We start from the raw sequence: 14,833 nt of genomic DNA, 5'->3' as shown, positions 1-14,833 counted from the left end.
CCCAGACGGCAATTACCAACAGGCTCTGCTGAGGATCGGTCCCCCCACTCATCCGCCTACATACACACTTTTTTTTTCAGCTCATTGCTCATGTCAATCTCTCATCTCTCTCTCTCTCTTTCTCTATTTTTGTCTCTCTGAAACTCTCCTTTAGGAAACAAGAATGGAAAAAAAAACTTCATAAACAGCCATTTGAAACCGAGAAGCAGTTCTAATACGCAGATGTAAACTCTGTAGACGCCGAGACGAAGAGCAGGATGCATACTGATTTAATATTTGTATATTTCCTGCAGAACTGGAAGAGAAGACTCCGTGTACGCATTAGCTAGAAAGTGGGCCGAGGTGGGGAACGGAGAAGCCATCTCCGCCCACGCACGGGTCAACGCCCAGCAGTGGGTCACTAAAAGTCCCTTTAAGCTTCCCTCTCTCTCCTGGCTGAGGCTGTGGAAGTGTTTGTGGCTGTAGGATGGGCTTTAGAGGCCTGGCTGTAGCTGTGGGTGTCAGATTTGAGCCCACTGATCACACCGAGTACAAAAGTCTCTCTTTTCTGTGTGTGTTTGTAGAGAGGCGTCCATCCTCAGAGCCAGCTCTGCCGTCACCGCTCCGAGTCCCACATACGAAAGCTCGGCTTTGACTCACAGGGTTACAACAATGCAGCTGTGGAGCTCGAAACGGAGGAACCGTTGCTGCAAAGAATTCTACGCATTCTACGAGTGTTTATTTTCCAACCACCTTTTTCTTTCTTGTTTTTTTTTGTACAGAATTCTGTCTGTATCGTTGTCCTAGAGCAACGACTTCCTTTCATCGTGTGTACTTTTTCAAATCGTGACATGTGTCCTGTATCTCCATTTTCATATGCAAAAACAAAAAGAGAAAAAAGCCAAAATGACGCGCTGCCCGAAAATCATCACTAGTTTTGTTTAACGGGACTTTCTGTATCTTAAAAGAAACCACAAAACTTCCTCTAACTGTCTGTTTCTGACTGTTTTTCCTAATAATTTCCCCTCGTGGCTCGATACATCCTGCATCTTCGTAAAACAAAACAGTTTATGCAAACACCTTGACTAATCGTGGCTAAATTTTTTTATTGACAAAGACATTGCTTCAGTAAACCACAACAACAACAACAACAAATGATATCATTTTCTTCAGCAAGTCAATATCTTATCTTACCTATACTGCGTCTTCCTAGTATAACGTTACACTCAACCAGATATTTGATGATGAAACCCATTTCTAGACAGTTTAAGCTTCAGAAACTCTAGCTATGTTCTGAGGGAAGATCTTCTATTCATTTATTTTGAAGCATTTATTTCTAGAAAGAAGCAAAATAAGGTTGAAATGTCTGAAAGTATCAAAACACAGGCTGAATAGAATCCTAGATTTGATTTTTAATATTTTATCAGTAAGACATATTAGCTAAATTTTCCCCTTATTTAAGATATTTCCACTTGAGAAGATCCTCCGGTTTGGCGTGAAGGCCAGTGAATCATGATTTTTACTCTCTCCTTTCTCTCATGTCTTGCTCACTGGAAGCCTGTTCACACTTCACTTGGTGTGATGTCACTACATGATATTTTATTGACCTACACCATAATGTGCAGTTTGGAATTAGCAACTTAACCGACTCATGATATTTCCAATGCAGCAATATGGAAATAATTTGAAATGGTGTCTTCGCACATCACTAATATCTTCCTGTCTGACACCTTTCACTTCCTAAAGGTTAACCTCTGAGCTACTTACATGCGCTGATACAAACCTTCCGCTTTCTGCGTTTGTCTAAAGTGTGCATTTCATTTCAGAAACTCTGTGTTTGTTATTTTGGACATTATTTACAGCATAGCGTGGATAGAATTCTGGGTTCTGATTGGTCAGAAAGAATTAGCCAGAGGTCTACTTTAGATTCTGAACAGTTTCATGTTCCTATTCACGCTCCATCTTATTTTTCTAATCACAACCTAAATTTCTGATATTTTAAAGCACATAACCACGATCATGGAAACAGACGAAATGTTGCTTTCATGGATTAACACATCGGTAAGGATTTGTCTGAGGTCCACACACTGTGCATTGTACAACAGGAGCTCGTCTGTTGGATCGGATCACACGGGCCAGCCTTCACTCCCCATGTGCATCAATGACCCTTGGCTGCCCATGACCCTGTCACCAGTTCACCACTGTTCCTTCCTTGGACCACTTTTGATAGATACTGACCACTGCAGACCGGGAACACCCCACAAGAGCTGCAGTTTTGGAGATGCTCTGATCCAGTGGTCTAGTCATCACAATTTGGTCCTTCATCAAACTCGCTCAAATCCTTACGCTTGTCCATTTTTCCTGCTTCTAACATCAACTTTGAGGACAAAATGTTCACTTGCTGCCTAATATATCCCACCCACTAACAGGAGCCATGATGAGGAGATACTCAGTCTTATTCACTTCACCTTGTATTGTTTCACATCATGTTATCTTGTGGAAGCCTGAAGTTTACAGTCTGGTATAAAAGCATGTTTTTTTTGTACAGTAAGTTTGTAATGCACAATGTGTGTGGACCTCAGACAAATCCTTACCGACTTATTAATCCATGAAAGCAACATTTTGTCTGTTTCCATGATCGTGGTTATGTGCTACAAAATATCAGAAATTTAGTTTGCGACTAGTAAACTAAGATGGAGCGTGGATAGGAACATGAAACTGCTGAGATGTTAAAGCTGAATTGTTTGAAAGTGAAACAGCGGCATGTGCAGCAGTGCGAGGTGTGCAGCGTGTGTGTAAAGAGAGTGCAGCTGTGACAGTAGGCCTCGGCCCGGCGTGGGTGTACCTGTCAGGAAAAGCCACTGTCGTCTCAGCATCCTAGAGAAATGAGAAAGCAGGCGCCTGCTGTGCATACGCCCACCACAAAAATCCCCCTTCCATTTCAAAGGCTGAGCGCTGCACTGAGATGACATTTTCATCTGGTCTGTGCAAAGTTTTTTTTTTTCTTATATATTTGGTTTTACATTTTCCCCACAGCCTGACACGGTCTGTGGCACAGTGTGTTAAGGATATGAGAGAGAGAGAGAGAGATTTATCATGGTTTCATGTGAAGATAAAAAATATTGCATATAAAGCTCTTTCTTTGATGTTTCACTGCAGCAAGCAGGACAAAAAAAACAATGGGGGACATTTTCATTTCCGGGGCATCGATTCTAACGCTCTCATATAGACAAAGAAAAGCTTCTTCTGGGAAAATCTTTTTAAAGAGCTTTCACAGTAGACAGGATGATGGAAAGAACAACAGACGAACCTTTTGGCAAGAAAGATTTACTACAGGTCTCTTGTATAAGTCACACAGCTGATGAATTCTGGATCCCGATTGGTCAGAAAGCAGTGGAGCTCCGTCATCTACGACTAATGATAAAGATGTTAGGACCAAAAGTAAACCATGTAACTGTTGATATAGTGATGTTTTCTTTCTAACACTTACGGAAGGAGTCTCCAGCGTCAGCGCTTCGTCGCATCAAGACTGAGGAATTATAACAGGAAATTGTTTGCACTGCAGACATTACGTTTAACTTTAAATGGATCAAAAGTGTGATTTGTTATTGATTCATTTTAAAAAAGCGTCATTGCCGCTGTTAAAGGAAAGTTTTTTTCATCTTCACTCTGTGTCGATAATTCATTCATTAACAATAATAAAAGGTAATAAAAATGTACATTAACAAACAAACAAACTTTTCATCATAAATTAATTAGTGATCTAATTAATATATTTAATTAATATTATTAAATGTAACTGGATAAAAAAAATAATTAATTAATTAGTGTTAAAAATTAGTGTTAAATCGCTGTGGTGTAAGAGAAATAAAACACTTCAGAATGTGAAGTTACTTGATTAAAATAATCCACCTCTGGATGGTAACAATATCAACTCCTCACTGTCGTGCTGCATCACACCACCCTGTGGTTGATTATTTTCCTGTAACAGCATGACCTGTCATGGTTTCTTCCTCCTGAAACCAGAGCTTTCTGACTGCTAGAAAATGGATCATCAGGATCCCAGACATATACAACAGTGTGTGTTTTTATTAGTCAGTGTACACTTTCCTTTGTGCACACAGAAGCAGAAGAAAAAACAAATCCTGGATGTAACCTTAAAGAAAAAAGAAATTTTATCGTCAGTAGTAAAGGATTTTACTGAGCAGGAAACAATCTGTTCAGCCTGTGTGAATAGTTTACACTGTTACGGATTAGATTTCTAAATAATAAAAATTCTGGAAAAAAAAATGAAAATTGATCTTTTTGAGGCCCAAAGATGTCATGCACTGTCTGCTTAATCTGAAGAATAGTTTTCTTTCTTTTTTTTTAAACTTTATTTACTGTTGTTACATGTTTTGAATCTGAAAAAAAATATTAGTTTTATTATTATTATTATTATTAATAAAACTAATAATTATTATTAGCTGAATTATTAGTTAATTATTAGAGAATAAAAAAAAAAGAGAAAGTTCCAGCTTTAGGGAAGTGGCGGCTCACACAGTTAAGGCTCTAGGTCACTGATCAGGGTTCGAGGCCCAGTACTGCCAAGCTACTGCTGGGTCCTTGAGCAAGGCCCTTAACCCTCCCTGCTCCAGGGGCGCCGTGTCATGGCATATCCCAGCTTATTAGGCAGTGGTAGCTCAAGTGGTTAAGGCTCTGTGTCGCTGAGTGGAAGATCAGGATTCAAGCCCCACTGTTGGGCCCAGGAGCCAGCCCCCAACCCACCCTGGGGTTCAACCTGCGCTCTGACCCCAGCTTATAAGCTGGTTCCTTATAAGATATGCAAAAACGCTGACACTGTTGGACCCCTAACCCCCCCCTACACCAGGGGCACTGTATCATGACATTTATCCTTTAATTTCCACGCATTTTAGTTATTAAAACGTATGGATCGTGTCATTTGGGACAGTTTTTAGTATTCTTTTTTTTATTTGACACCTCCGTGACCTTTGTGCTGCCGTTCACAGAACCCGGAAGTGGAGTTGTTTATTTTTGAATCTCAATGTTTAATCGGCTCTATCAGGCCACACTAATCGATCTTAATAATTTTTAATTGATTTAATAAGATATGTTAAGCCGGATTTGTTGGAAGACTAGAATGTTATAGTTATTATTTGATAAACAGGTTAGCTTAGTGATTAGACAAATTTATAAAATGCAAACGTAAAACATTTTGGCGAGACGAGCCGCTCTGGCTCGGATAGTCATGCCTTAAGGCAATGCACCGAATTTGAAAGTAAAATACCCGCTAGCTGAGTTAGCCTAGCTAGCTGTTTAACTCATATCGGTTTAATACCGCAGCTCTGTTAACTACCAGGTTAGTTGTTATGGAGAGGTTTGTTAGTAGTGTATGTGCTATAGGTTTAATTATTATTTTCATCTCACGCGCTGAAGGAAACAGAGGATATTCCTATGCAGGTAAGTGCTAGCTTAGCGAGCTAAGCGTTTGCCATTGAGCTAGTAAAGAAGAGTCTGAAGAAATAAATCTCATTTCAGATCAGTTATCTTTAAAATTATAATAATTATTATAATAATCTGCCACGGAAGTGTGCTTATTAGCCATTATTTATCCTAGCTGTGAATGTGAATGCAATGCATATTAGCAGGATTAGCTAGCTTGTTGCTATATGCATGTAAAGAAATATAACAAATAAATGTACATTTATATCATATTTAAGCTTTTATCCTTTTTAAATTGGTCTTAAATATAAGATATAAACTTAATCTCTCAGGACTGCACACGATGTATGGAAGAAAAATAAGCAGAAAAATGTATAGTATTTAAAAACTTTACTTATCTTTTTCAACATTAAACTGTTAATTAAATGTAAAAAAAAAAATTATAAAAAAATAAAAAAATTTAATTAAGCAGTCCATTAAAGGTTGGACTTAAGTATTATATAGTTTCTATATATGAGAATAAATAAGTAAGTAAATAAATAAATAACTTGAAATCAGTGTAAATTATTTTCTTATCTTTTATAATACAAATCTAATATTTTTATAATACAAATTTAATAATTAATTTTTCTTAAATTATTTAATGTATTTTCGGGGTATGTCACAACAACAAAAATATGATCTAATATTACAGCCTGGATTTACTCACCAAAAAAAATAATAAAATTAAATTAATTTATATTGTAAATATTTATATGCTTTTTTTTAAATAACCAAACCCCACAAAAATATTAATTGTCAAAGAATAAAAGGTTAAAAAAAGAATTAAACATTTAAAAAAAAATTGGGACATTAAACCTTGTCTAAGACACGTGACATTTTTATTCAGGAAAAGTAAAGAAATGTAGAGGAAGTTTTAGGAAAAATGAATATCGTGTTTTGATACTAATATATTTATACACACAAAGGTTTTCAGTCTGTTTTCTATGAGTATAAATGTAGAACGTATTTCAGAACACTAGCCCTGTTTATCAATTTTTTATTTTATTTCATTTTATTTCTTTATTTTATTTTTTATTTTATTTTATTTTATTATAGTGTAAATGTTTACATAAGTGAAACCAAACTGCAAATAGTTCTACAAAAAGTGCACAGTGCCTTCCTGAGACAGCTTATTTGCATATAGCGACGCCCACAAAACTCCATAAAAGCTAAAGTGCCCAGACGGCTGGGAGCGATCAGGGTAAAGTATGAAAACCAGTCAGCTTTCGGCAGGAAGGAATTAGTGCTAAGTCTATAATGATCTCAGAAAATACACTGACCTCTTAGTTCCACAAGAGCTTTTGGTTGCTGTTGTAGAAAGGACATTATCAACATGTACATTATTTACTGTCCAGTGTCACCTTCACCTTCTGAGCCTGGTTTCTCCCTTGAGAGAAACCAGGCTCAGAAGGTGAAGGTGACACTGGACAGTAAATAATGTACATGTTGATATGTTGATACATGTTTGATATGTTGATACATGTTTCTTCCTCATATCATCTCGGGGAGATTTTCCTCACCACCATCGCCTCAGACTTGCTCATTTTGGCATAAATGTTAGAGATAAATCTAGAGATAATCTTACAGACCCACATAATTGGCTAGTGTCTCTGTGATTGACAGATGAGACAGAGTAAGCTCCTCCCACCCAGAGAACAGTTCTGGCACTTTATTAGAAAGACACACAGTGATGTTGGTCTAATCACGTGAGGTCTGGCGGTGATGTGTTGATAACGTTAGCCGTATTAACCCATACTCTCGTCTCCAGATTGCACGTACGTGAAGCCGGACTATCCCTCCACCTACTACGGGGCTCGGTGCTTCTGCTACACCAGTCCAGCAATCAAATGGAAAGATTACTGGTCCACCTTCCATGTACGTACCGTAAAGGGTCAGCACACCCTACATGCCTACCTATCCTAAAGCTAACTCTAATACTAACGCAGAGGTTCGAGATAACGTGTACGTGTGAGTCTGTAGGAGGAAGAGTTTTGCTGCACCGTGATTGAATTTCACTTCCTGTATGAGTCTTTGATCATAACAGAGCTGAGTGTGTGGCTTTTTTCTCACAGCTCTTATCAGTCGTTCTCAATCCTGAACCCGAATAGTGTTATTCAGTGATGACATCATCACATGCTAATGGGTAGTGAGATAGATAAGAGTATCTCAAAACAATCTGATTCTGGAACAGTCTGCTGCAGCACTAATAATGAAATAAAGCACTGTGTGCTGCAGTGTGGATTCATAGCTCAGAAATGGGGCATAGCACAAGTACAATTCATAATAAAATCAGTGCCACACATGACGTTGAGCGTTTCGTTGCTTATAGCTCAGTCGTATGTACATTATATTGCCAATAAGTTATATTGCCTCCAAATCATTGAATTCAGGAGTTGGGCTCTGCCCCTTAGTTCCTCTTAGTGCTTCAGCTTCATACCAAGACATTTTGGACAATTCATGCTCATTTGGGGATGACCCCTTCCTGTTCCAACATGACTGCACACCAGTGCACAAAGCAAGGTCCATAAAGACATGACTGAGTGAGTTTGGTGTGGAGGAACTTGACTGTCCTGCACAGAGTCCTGACCTCAACCCAGCCAGGCCTTCTCGTCCAACATCAGTGCCTGACCTCACAAATGTGCTTCTAGAGGACTGGTCAAAAATTCCCATAAACACACTCCTAAACCTTGTGGAAAGCCTTCCCAGAAGAGTTGAAGCTGTTATAGCTGCAAAGGGCGGGACAACTCCATATTACATTCATGTGCATGTAAAGGCAGACGTCCCAAAACCTTTGCCAATATAGTGTATGCAGTATGGTACCATAAAATATAGATATTGTCACATATTAGCTTTTATACCTCGATCATTTGTGTATATTGAATCTGATTGGACCCCATGGTATATTTAACCACATGGTTCCACTGGTTTAGTTTCTGCTCTTTCTTTGTAACTAATGATTCCAGAGCGGCGGCGGGCTTCAAGGATTCTGATTGGTCAGGAAGATCATGCTGTAGTTTCTATAGCAACAGCTTAGATTTGTACGACAGAGATATGCATATAGCTTTGTAACAGTTGTGAGGTGTTAGATGTAACTATATAGATACACCGATTCTCTGGTCTTGCAGGTCGAGGTGACAGGCCACGAGGACGTCGTGATTGTGTACCCCATGGAACACAGAACCTGCCACAGCACAGATAGCCTCCTACAGCTCACCATGTGTCTGATGGAGTACTACTGGCCCTCCGGGGTTCAGAAGGAGAAGACTGTGGACATCCCTCTCATCGAGGAGGAAGTGTTCTTCATGGCCAAGGCGCCCAGATCCAGCACTGCGTACACACTACATGTCTCCAAACACAGTGAGCACCGCACTGACCGCTCAGTCAGACATAACCTTTAGTTTTTATCATTTCTTGGTTTTCTGTTTAGAATTTTTACAGTGCAGTTCCACCAAAGTTGGGTACTGTGGGTACTGGGGGGCGGAGCTTTGTGAATATGGGAAGGACTATGTAAATCTTGCTATGAATATTCAGTATACAATATTTGTAACCGAATGATATCCACACAGTGTCCAGCTTTGTAGATTGTGATTGTTTAGAAAGATCTTTTGTTTTACGTTTCCATAGCAACAGCTCCAATTTGTGTTTCTGTTGCGTGTTAAACTCCGAATGAACCTTTGCTCTCGGTACAAAGTCCAGTTAGTGTGCAGCTCGCTCCTACACACCACATCTCCCTGCTCCTGTAACTCTTAATATTATTTATTCTCGGTGCGCTGATGGAGTTTATAGATGTGTGTTTTATATTTCAGGGTTTAACAGGATGCGTTTCTTCCTCTTCGTCTCGGGACTCACGCTCTTCTTCTTCGCCGGAGCCGTGTGCAGGTAAACAGCAGGTGTTTGTATTTCTGTATGTTACACAGCGAGTGAGGATCTGTCTGTGAGTCACTACATTACTGTCCTGAAGCAGAGATATCATGTCCAGTGTCCAATCTGTCTCTCTGTCTCTCCCTCTCTCTTCATGTGTCTATCCATCTCTCTTTTTCTCTATAACTTTCTCTCTCTCTGTCTCTCTCTTTTCATGTTTCTGTCCGTCTCTCTTTTTCTATTTCACTATCTTTTTCTCTGTCTGTCTGTCTTGCTCTTTCTCTCTCTCTCTCTGTGTCTTTCTGTCTCAGTGTAACTGTAAGCAGCTACAGAGTACCATGTCATGATTGATTATTTAATTCATTTCATAAAAATAGAGTTTCCAGCAGGTCACTGTGCTGTAAGAGGAATAAACACATGCTGTTACAGGAAATCCACTTCCAGTGACTCTGCTTCATCACACCACAGTGCTGTTGATTGATGTTCCTCTAACAGAACAACACGGAGTGATGCATTCTTTAGATAAACAGTAACGTGTGTGTGTGTGTGTGTGTGTGTGTGTGTAAACAGATGATGTGCACTGAGGAATGTAGAACATCACAGGAATAGATCTGTCTGCATAATTAGACAATTAATACATCATCCGTGTGTGTGTGTGTGAGCGAGAGAGAGGTTTATTAAGAGCAGTATGTACAGTATTTCACACACACGTCTGATGCTAGTGCGTAGTTTTAAGGAAATATCACTAAGCTGAATCACTTGAGTATACATATTTGACCCCGTTAGAGACCTAACACAAGACATCACGTCCTCTCAGTCGCCTTGAGGAACAACTTCCTGCCTTTACAACATAATCATGATGGAAACAAAGTGAGGCTGAAGGTTGTAATCATGATGTCTGTAACAATAATCCAGAAACTTTGGGCTAACACAAACACACTGCTCGGAACGTCACGATGATAAAGTGAGCTCGTGTCTGACCGCCCCTTCTCTCTCGCTCATGTGAAAGGAAAACAAAACCTCTTTTTCACTGTGTCCTGCAGGATCCCAGTCCTGTTACACACCTCATATCTCAATCTGACTAAATACACCAGATTTGAAATGTGTTCATATTTGATAACTAAAAATATCCGGATTCTTTTGTTCCAATATTTCTGCTCCTCAGCCGTTTACGCTCTTCTCCTTTTCCCAGGAGCTCGATATTTTTCTACATCTCGGGGATTTCACTGGGAATGACCTCCATTTACTTGTTCCTGCTTCTGGCCCTGAAGAAGTTCATACCATCAGTGAGTAAAGGGGTCCTGATAGGTCCTGATTAGATTAGATTAGGCTTGCTCATTAGGGATTAGGGATTTAATTAATATAAGTATAATATTAAACTTTTTGTGCTATGTTTCTTATATTTTTGTAAAGCAGCGTTGAGACACTGTCCATTGTTATAAGCGCTATACAAATAAAATAGATTTTTTTCCCTTCATTAAAGCAAGGACTGTTCCTGCTGCTGTTCGGTGCCGGCTCCGGTCTCTCGTACCTGGGCATCCAGAAGCTGATAAACAAGCGTGAGGAGATCCTGACGCTGTACTGGAGAGAGCTGCTCGGTAACGTCAGACCTTCTCCACACGTCCGTCTCACCTGCTTTGCATTTACTCCGCCATTTTGTTTCCCAGTGGCAGTTGTGCAAAGTCATTTTCTTTATTTATTTTTTTCCCTTACATACAAGAGTGTAGACTGTGTAGCTGAAATACACCAGTGCTGTTGCATTCTGGACTCTGATTGGTCAGAAGGTGTTGATTAATATGATATAATTTGATTAATTTCCTCTAACAGCAGCAGGCTGAGTGTTTCTGAAAGCTCTCAGTGCTTGACCCATGTTTCTGTAATTACTCCACTGTACCCCCCTCCAGTTCCTCAGTACAGAAGTTCAGGTTTCATCATCACTCAGGTTTCCTCCACAGGAAGTTTTTGCGTAACGTGTCACTTGGTGTTACACAACAGAATTAAAACATTTAATCATTTCCTGGTTTAGTTTTTGTGTTAGAGTGAAATCTTGACAGTATATCTGAAGAAAAATGGAAATAGCTTTGTTTTAATGTTATAGTTTAATAATGGGGGAAAATGTTCCATTTTTTAATAACTTTATTCATGATCATCCAATCAAATGCTTTCTGGAACTTTCTATGCCGCGCCTCCTGGAGGTGTGTTTTACTCCACTGCTCAGTAACAACCTTGACAAAATTATACATAAAAACAATGCTAATTATTTCACTATTAGCCTTCCGCTCTGGACAGTGCAGCGTCGTCATCATCAGTGCCTCTAATGCTCCACCCAACTCAAACACATACACTATATTGCCAAAAGTTTTGGGACACCCCTCCAAATCATTGGGTTCAGGGGTTGGGCTCGGCCCCTTAGTTCCAGTGAAAGGAACTCTTAATGCTTCAGCTTCATACCAAGACATTTTGGACAATTTCATGCTTCCAACTTCCAACAAGTGCACAAAGCAAGGTCCATAAAGACATGGATGAGCGAGTCTGGTGTGAACACCTTTGGGATGAATTAGAGTGGAGACTGTGAGCCAGACCTTCTCGTCCAACATCAGTGCCTGACCTCACAAATGTGCTTCTGGAGGAACGGTCAAAAATTCCCATAAACACACTCCTAAACCTTGTGGAAAGCCTTCCCAGAAGAGTTGAAGCTGTTATAGCTGTAAAGGGTGGGGCAACCCTGGCTCACAGTCTCCACTCTAATTCATCCCAAAGGTGTTCTATGGGGTTGAGGTCAGGACTGTGCAGGACAGGACTTGACTGTGCAGGACAGTCAAGTTCCTCCACACCAAACTCACTCATCCATGTCTTTATGGAGCTTGCTTTGGTCACTGGTGTGCAGTCATGTTGGAACAGGAAGGGGTCATCCCCAAACTGTTCCCACAAAGAGCATGAAATTGTCCAAAATGTCTTGGTATGAAGCTGAAGCATTAAGAGAAACTAAGGGGCAGCGCCCAACTCCTGAAAAACAACACCTGAATTGGAGGCGTGTCCCACAACTTTTGCCAATTTAGTGTACACTTTAACTCCAAAAACATGTCACCTCACCACATCACTAACAGTACAGTGCTTTTAGAAACTCTTCATTCTTCTCTGTATTTAACCAGCTCACTCGGATCCTCTCCGATTGGTTTAGATTCTCTGGGGGTGTGGCTTAGTGTACCTCAAACGCTATTGGCTGCAGAGTGAATCAATCAAGCGTCACTGCCGTTCAAAAGGAAACTGATTGCTTTGAGGCACAGTGACTCAGGGTAGGGTAGGGCCGGGGCGATACGGTGATGTAATATCGATATTGTGATAAATTCCGTAACCTTTTTTGTCAGAGGTACGGTCTTTTTAACTTAAAAAAACCCTTTAGTTTCCCTCCACCATCTTTTCAGCGTTAGTGTGTAGGCATTAGTAACAGTATCACTGAACTCCTTTTGAAACACGAACACACCTGTGTATTGTGAAAGTATAGTGGTTTGTTATGTCAGTCACATCACCCCACCCCTGACCTCATCATTTCAAACCGGCTGGACCGTAATTGTACATACAGTCATGCTAGTTGTGATGGACACACGCAAACAAAACATGGCATTTAAAGGAAGCTAATTAACACAAGCTCTAAGTTAAATATGCTGAGAAAGGAACTTTTAAATTCAAGACATATTACTTTATTTCCTCTGCTGATGATCTTGGAGGGTATTTACAGGTAACATGGTGTTTCACACTTACACACACACACACATTGGATTGAAGGCTTGGAGTGGAAATCTTTGTTTAATTGTGTGTGTGTGTGTGAAGAGGTGAATGCTGTGGTGCAAAAATTCATAAATTACCTATTACTATTGACGCACAGCATAGTAGTTAAACCTGAATTAAGTTGTGTGTGTGTGTGTGTCACAGGTTACCTGCTGGTGTCAGGTTTTGTGAGCTTGGTGCTGTGTTATCGTCTGGGCCCGGTCACTAGCGGGCGCACTCTGAGCGTGATGACCTGGACGCTGCAGGCCGTGGGCGTGGTGGTGGCGTGTCACGGCGTCACCTACGCTCCCGTGTCCTGGGTACTGCTGTCTCTGCTGCTGGGATTTAAGGTCCTGCCCCTGCTCCTCGCCCTCGTCCTGGCCATCCGGAGGTGCGCGCTCTTTTATCATACACACAGACACCTAATATAACACACAGCTGCAGCACGTGGGCTAGAAAATAACCATAAATACCATAAATAACCATCATGTCAGGACGTGTAGTCGACATAATAATAATAACAATAATAATAATATGCACTGTTCGTACATTTAAAATGCAGTGTTGTGTTATGAAATAAAAAAAAAAATCTTTCTTCATATCCTGTCTCTCTCTCTATTCCTCTTCATCTGTCTCTCTCTCTCTTCCTTTTGCTCTCTTCATCTCTCTTTATCTTCGTCCATCTCTCTTTCACACCCATATCTTGCTGTCTTTCTGTCTCTCACTCTCTCTCTCTCTTTCTCTCTCTTTCACCCGTCTCTTGCTGTCTCTCTCTCTGTCATATTTGTCTGTCTTCGTCTCCAGCTCCCCTCTCTCTTTCGCTTTTCACTCATTCTGTCTCTCTCTCTTTCTCTTTCTCTCTCATCTTTTGCTGTCTGTCACCCATCTCTCTCTATCTATCTCTCTTTCATCTGTCTTTGAGTCTCTCTGGTTTTTCATTGCGAAAGTCTGTTGTTTAGAATTGAAAAATCAAGAAATTAACAGTAACTGATTTTAAATATTTATAATAATTATTAATTAATATCCCTCCATTTGTTCTCTCTCTCTCTCTCTCTCTCTCTCTCTCTCCCTCTCTCCAGACAAGTGAGCTGGCTGCTGTGGACGTTCCTGGGTCTGTTCCAGAGGAGGAGATCCTCTAAGAGCAGGCTGCTGACTGAGGAAGAGTATCGTGAGCAGGCTGAGAGACACACCAGAGCCTCTCTGGAGGAGCTGAGGAGGTACTGCAACAACCCCGGCTTTCCGGCGTGGGACACGGTGCTGAGACTGCGAGCTCCACAACGGTACACACTCACACCACAGCTCTGATGGATACTGCCTCTGATCAGAGTTAAATAACTAACTGTGGTTCGGTTCTCGTCTCTGATCATCACACAGGTTTGCGGAGTTCCTGCGTAGCGGAGCCCACGTCATGCCGTCAGAGCTGCAGAGCCACGAGCTGGACAGATACTCCGGCTTCAGTACCGAGCATGACGATAACACACTTCTGGACTCCACACACACCAAGGCTGCGTCGGTGGACTTCAGCGACGACGAGATCAACACGCACACGCCCCAAACTCCAAACCTGAGCTCCTTCTCTTCTCCTTCTCCTGCTCTACACACTCCTCTCGCTTACACACCACCCTTCTGCCCCTACCCCTCTACACCATACCCCCCCACACCCTACATCCCGACAACACCCGAGCGTCCGCTCACAGACGACGACGACGAGCCCTTCTGATCCGCCCGGCTCCGCCTCTCA

The 14,833-nt window shown here is 40.9% G+C and overlaps 1 protein-coding gene across 2 annotated transcripts; it reads left to right on the top strand.

Annotated features, from left to right (window-relative positions):
- The first annotated feature begins 5,213 nt into the window (after positions 1–5,213).
- On the top strand, positions 5,214–14,833 carry nemp2 (nuclear envelope integral membrane protein 2). 2 transcript variants are annotated; one of them, XM_058393522.1, is made up of 9 exons: positions 5,214–5,439; positions 7,232–7,338; positions 8,589–8,820; positions 9,270–9,342; positions 10,517–10,610; positions 10,808–10,922; positions 13,258–13,483; positions 14,172–14,372; positions 14,467–14,833. In XM_058393522.1, the coding sequence occupies exons 1-9, from the start codon at positions 5,349–5,351 to the stop codon at positions 14,810–14,812; spliced, it is 1,485 nt and encodes a 494-aa protein (XP_058249505.1). In that variant the 5' UTR covers positions 5,214–5,348; the 3' UTR covers positions 14,813–14,833. The 2 variants fall into 2 exon arrangements, with proteins under 2 accessions (XP_058249505.1, XP_058249507.1); XM_058393524.1 differs by lacking the exon at positions 7,232–7,338 and having other exon boundaries at positions 5,292–5,439.

This window comes from Hemibagrus wyckioides, linkage group LG06, assembly GCF_019097595.1.
Source record: "Hemibagrus wyckioides isolate EC202008001 linkage group LG06, SWU_Hwy_1.0, whole genome shotgun sequence".
NCBI lineage: Eukaryota > Metazoa > Chordata > Actinopteri > Siluriformes > Bagridae > Hemibagrus > Hemibagrus wyckioides.
Note: the sequence above shows the minus strand (reverse complement) of the source record. Positions and strands in the feature narration are given on the sequence as shown.